This window comes from Natrix helvetica, assembly GCF_964273705.1.
Source record: "Natrix helvetica genome assembly, chromosome: W".
Taxonomy (NCBI): domain Eukaryota; kingdom Metazoa; phylum Chordata; class Lepidosauria; order Squamata; family Natricidae; genus Natrix; species Natrix helvetica.
The window spans coordinates 86,268,340-86,272,991 of record NC_138555.1 but is presented as its reverse complement, the minus strand read 5'-3'; the positions used below and the strand labels follow the sequence as shown (position 1 = coordinate 86,272,991).

The window sequence follows — 4,652 nt, the reverse complement described above, 5'->3', positions numbered from 1 at the left end:
ACCGCTTGCGACGGCTTGAATTTAAATCGGTTAAAAAAAATGGAAACGGCTGGGCTTGCATAATAGTCCTCCGGGAAAGGGAAGCTGGAGAAAAGAGCGGCTAGAAGAGGAAGGCGCTCTGGCCTCCGACTCGCTGGCCGGTGACGTCATGACGCCATGCCAGAATCCTCCCGGAACAAGGGCTGAGGGGATACCAGGCTCCTCCTGGGGGAAGGGGGCGGGGCCAGTGGGAGAAAGTGGGCGAGGGCGTGGCTAGCTGCTGCGCTATTTAGGGGCGGGGCTGCGGGGGGAACACGCGTTTCTCCCCCCTTCTTGGAGTGCAGCCGCCCCCCCCCCGTCCCGTGAGGTTGAGCTATGGAAGAAGGGAGTCGGGGGGGACCCTGGAGGTCGTCTAGTCCAGCCCCGCCCTTGAGCTTCTGCGGCCTCGGCGGGCTTCGTGGGAAGGGGGCGCCCGGGCTACTTCCCCACAGCCCCGCCGAACAGGAGTTCCCTTCGGGCTGTCTTGGCGGTTCAGCTGGACCGCTTGACCGGAGAGCCGCCTTAAAACCCGCATCGATCAATGAACCGACGTAGCGGACAGGCACAGCCCCCGAGAGGAGCCGACACGGGGCGGGGGTCCCGGGGTGCCGCTGCGCGGGAGGGGAGCCGCTGCACGGCCCGTGGTGGGGAGGGGGCTGTGCAGGGGGAGGCGGAGAGGGGCCGCCAAAGGGCCCAACCTGCTGCGAGGGCTGCCGTCGGACGGAGTCGAAGGCTCTGGGGCCGTCGATGGCGAAGAAGTGCGGCTCTCTGGCTTCCAAGCGGCGGCGGCGGCAGAGCCCGGGGCGAGGAGCCCGATGCTGGGCGCGCCCACTCCGGGCCCCGCTGACCTCCGTGGCGCTTCGCAAGGGACCCGGGGGCCGCGCTCGTATCCCCTTCAGGCCGCCTTTGGAAGCGGTGCGGGCCCACGACCGGCCGAGGGGCTTCCGCGGTCTCGGAGCCTCTCTGCGGGGGGGCGCGAACTCCCGGGGCTCCGCTCCGACTCTCGCGACGGCGGGGCGCGCTGGCTTCTGCGTCCTGCGCGGAGGGCGTAAGAGAAAGCGGCCCCCCGGTGAGTTTCAGGTCGCTCTGAGCCCCGGCCCGGGCAGAGACGCTCCTGCCTTGTGGGAAGACGTCGGGGGCGGTCACCCGGGTGCAGGTAGAGGTCCGGGGAATGCGTCGTTGAAGATATTGGACGGGGGGTGCGTGGAACTCCCTGCCACGAGGCTGCAACATCCAACACCCTTTCGTGGATGCGCTGCTGGTTAGCATGTATAGCACCCTCCCCCCGCATCACCTCCTGCCCTCCGCTCCGTTGGCCTTCCGGGAGGAGACACGAAAAGGGGTCGCTATACTTGGGATCTGCTGCTCCCTCGGGGGCGGCGGTGGGCGACCAACCTCCTGGTGATCTCCCTGGCCAGGTTCCATTCTGGCGAGTTGGCCTTCCTGGAGGGGGGGGGGAATGATCCCTAAAGAGACTTTGGCCCGAGGGGAGGGCGCCAGAGGGCCCGAGGGGGGCTCACGAAAAGGTAGATTTAAGTTAAAGGACCCTCTAATTTTCCTCCTGGTTTTGCCCGGGGGGGGGGGGCAGTCTCAACCTCATTAAGGCTTCTGGACTTCAATTCTGGCTGGGGAATTCTGGGAGTTGAAGTCCACAACAACGTGGCCAGGGTTGGACACCCTTGGTCCAAAAGAAGGAAAATTAACCTTTAATTAAAAGCAACTAAAAAAACATCAGTGAAGGGAAAATGGGCTCGTCCACCAGGGAGTTTGTGCTGCTCTGGTGCCACCGTTGGCGTGTCCGTGTGGGAGTGGAAACAGGCTGGCCATGCCCTGCTGGATCTCTGGATAGGGGCTGCCGCTCCCCCCCCCCCACAAGGGAAGGGCCCCTGCAGTCCCTGGATGCACCCCTGGGACCCTCCCTCCTGCTTGCCCTCAAAGGGGCCCACCCCACCCCAGAAATCTGGCAGGAAATTGCGGGGATCCCTGTTGCTCTCCTGCAGGCTTGCAAAAATGTTGGAGGACTTTTGGGGCACCGGAGAGGAGGAAGAGGAGGAGGAGGAGGAGGAGGAGGTGACAGCAGCTCCCTCAGCCCAGACAGGGGACCCACCTCCCGCAGGAAGGGATCCGGCAGGGCATCTTGTGGGTGCTGGTGAGTGGGGCTTGGGGCACGCTGGGTGTGGGTGACCTGGGAGCACTCTGGGCTGGGGGACTCCTGGGGCTCAAGGGGAGGGCAAGGAAATGGGCACAGGCCTTAATGCCAAAAGCTTGGCAAGGCCCACAGGGTCTGTGCTCATGCCCAGGAAAAGTGCCAGGGCCAAGGAACGGCCATCCTCTCCCGAGCCTTCCCCAAAAGGCTTCATTGTGGTCCTGCCTTCTGCATCACCCAGCTTCCTCTCCTTCCCCCCCGCCCCCCCCCCCAGGGAAAAGCAGATCAGTCACAGCAGGGGAGGGTGGCAAAGAGGGGACGCCATGCCCACCTTCCTTCCTGTGGCGCCAGGAGCCAGCCCTGCTGCAGAGGGCAGCCTCCTGCCCGAGGTCCTTTGCAGGCTTCAGGCTGAGCAAGTGGGCTGGAGGGGGCTGAGGCGGATCCAAGGAAGCAGGTTTGGGGGTACAGCACGAGGCCCCCCAGTGGGCACCTCGCAAAGAGCCCCTTCAGCTTCACTGCTGTCCCCAGCAGCCCCCGGTGCTTCCTCTGCATAGACCTCTCTCTCCAGCTTGGTCTACATCGCAGGGCTGTTGTTTGGGGATGGTAGCACGGCTGAGACATGTGGGGTGCACCTTGGTTTGTCAGTGGGCAGTGGTGAGATGGGGGAGGCCCTGTGTGCCACGCGTGTCTGCCTCTGTGAGAGAGAGCAAGTGACGGTGAATGGGCAAGCTGGACCCTGCCCTCTGCTGCCCCTTTCCTGACCACCAGCCTCCCTCTGCAGTCTCAGACATGGGGGGGGGGGGGGCGGCAGCCAGCACTTCCGGTCTCCCACTCCCCAGCCTGACCTGGGTTTGGTTGGCACTTCAGGCTGCCGGACCCTCTGCCACCCGTCCCTCCAGGCCTTCTACTCAGCCGCCTTGGGCTGCAGCCGCTGCTCCCGGCACCCCCCTCCAGAAGGCCCAGCAGGGGAAGCAGGTGAGTGGCTGCTGCAATGGGGGTGGGGGCAGGGGAGGTGGCAGTCCCTGGCACAGGTCTCCCCACTGCGGGAGGAGCAGTCCGCCCATGGCAGTTGCTCTCAAAAGAGGAAGGGAGAGGGCTTTCCTTTGCTAGGGAGGGGCAGGGGTCCCAGAGCCTTCCCCCTCCCCACCTAAGGCCAGGTTTTGCAGACTGGGCCACTCGAAGGTGGATGGACTTCAACTCCCAGCATTCCCCAACCAGTACATGTGGAAGACTCCTCCCCCTCCCCGGTCTCCCAATAGGCCCAGTTTGAAACCCCCTCTGAGATGATCCCCCCCCCCTTTCTTTGCAAGGACCCCCACCCTTCCTGGACTGCAGCAGTTTCTTCTACATGGACCCCACCCAGCCCCCCGGGTCCCGGATCTACAACTGGCTCTCCTGCTGCTCTCTGGAAGTAGGTCCCGCAGGGGAGGAGGGGGCTGAGAAGGGGACAGCCAACAGGGCCAAGGAAGGCACCGATTGCTGGGGAGGGGGATTTGCAAAGAACCCGGGGGGGGGGGAGGGGAGTGAACACCGAGCCCACTGCAGCTCTGCCCTGTGATGGGGCTGCCTGGCCCAAAGGAAGGGCTGTGGGGCAGCTCCCCCCTGCTTTTCTCCCTCCAGGTCCTCCGCCGGCTGCCTCTGAACACCCCGGCCCCCATCATGGCCCCCCGGGAGGCCCCTCCCACTCCCAGCCTCTGCCCCAGGAGACGACGCTGGCTCTCCAGCAAAGAGCTGAAAGCCGTCTCTGCCCTTCTGGAACTGCCAGCAGCAGCACAAGCTGGACGCCAGGCTGACAGGGGGGCCGAGCAGGGGGGCCCTTAAGAACCCCTCGGACAGACGGACTTTCTGTGCTGTGTTCTTTCTTACTGCCCAACTGTTGCAACTTTAAGACTTGTGGACTTCAATTCCCAGAATTCCCCAGCCGGCTCCCCCACTTTGCTGAAGTCAAGATATATCACGTCAAGCGCATTCCCACTGTCTATTAAGAAGGTTACCCTATCAAAAACGGGATAAGTAGTGTAGCTACATTGGTTCTTCCCTCATCCATGTTGAATTCTGGTCAACCCTTGCTGCTGGGGAATTCTGGGAGTTGAAGTCCACAAGTCTTAAAGGGGCCACTGTTGGCCATCCTGTTTGGGGAACCGAACCGCCCCCTGGGCTTCACGGATGGAATAAAGTTAAAAGTTTCCTCCTTTCGGGTCTTTGCTCTTCTCCCAGGAGAGATTGAGTCCTGGGGCTGGGCCTCCTTCCTCACTATTGGGGTGGGGGGGGGGGGTGAGGGCTTACAGAGGGCTCTGGAGAGGACACACATCCCATTCGCAGCCATTCTGGCCCAGCCAAGTTGCAGTTCTAGTCACACCCCCCCCCCCATTCCAAGAGAGTTTTGTGGGGGCCTCACCCCCACTTTCTCCCCACCCTCATCCCCTGTGGCCCCACTGCAAATTCAAGAGCCTTTAACCAGGGGTGTCCAAACTTGGTGGCTGGGGAA

The 4,652-nt window shown here is 63.3% G+C and overlaps 1 protein-coding gene across 2 annotated transcripts; it reads left to right on the top strand.

Moving 5' to 3' along the window:
- Positions 1–684: 684 nt before the first annotated feature.
- LOC309400746 (histone deacetylase complex subunit SAP25-like) lies at positions 685–4,347 on the top strand. 2 transcript variants are annotated; one of them, XM_081969383.1, is made up of 5 exons: positions 685–1,087; positions 2,019–2,167; positions 3,032–3,139; positions 3,475–3,575; positions 3,785–4,347. In XM_081969383.1, exons 2-5 carry the CDS (start codon positions 2,029–2,031, stop codon positions 3,983–3,985), a joined length of 549 nt encoding a protein of 182 aa, XP_081825509.1. In that variant the 5' UTR covers positions 685–1,087; positions 2,019–2,028; the 3' UTR covers positions 3,986–4,347. The 2 variants fall into 2 exon arrangements, with proteins under 2 accessions (XP_081825509.1, XP_081825508.1); XM_081969382.1 differs by having other exon boundaries at positions 685–2,167.
- Positions 4,348–4,652: the final 305 nt, after the last annotated feature.

What these genes read in the sequence shown, in the direction of transcription:
- LOC309400746 (XM_081969382.1), top strand. Translation starts at nt 1,918, where the DNA reads ATGCACCCCTGGGACCCTCCCTCCTGCTTGCCCTCAAAGGGGCCCACC. An exon ending in AGGGCATCTTGTGGGTGCTG is followed by an intron (nt 2,168 to 3,031) that starts GTGAGTGGGGCT and finishes TTGGCACTTCAG; the next exon opens with GCTGCCGGACCCTCTGCCAC. An exon ending in AGGCCCAGCAGGGGAAGCAG is followed by an intron (nt 3,140 to 3,474) that starts GTGAGTGGCTGC and finishes TTTCTTTGCAAG; the next exon opens with GACCCCCACCCTTCCTGGAC.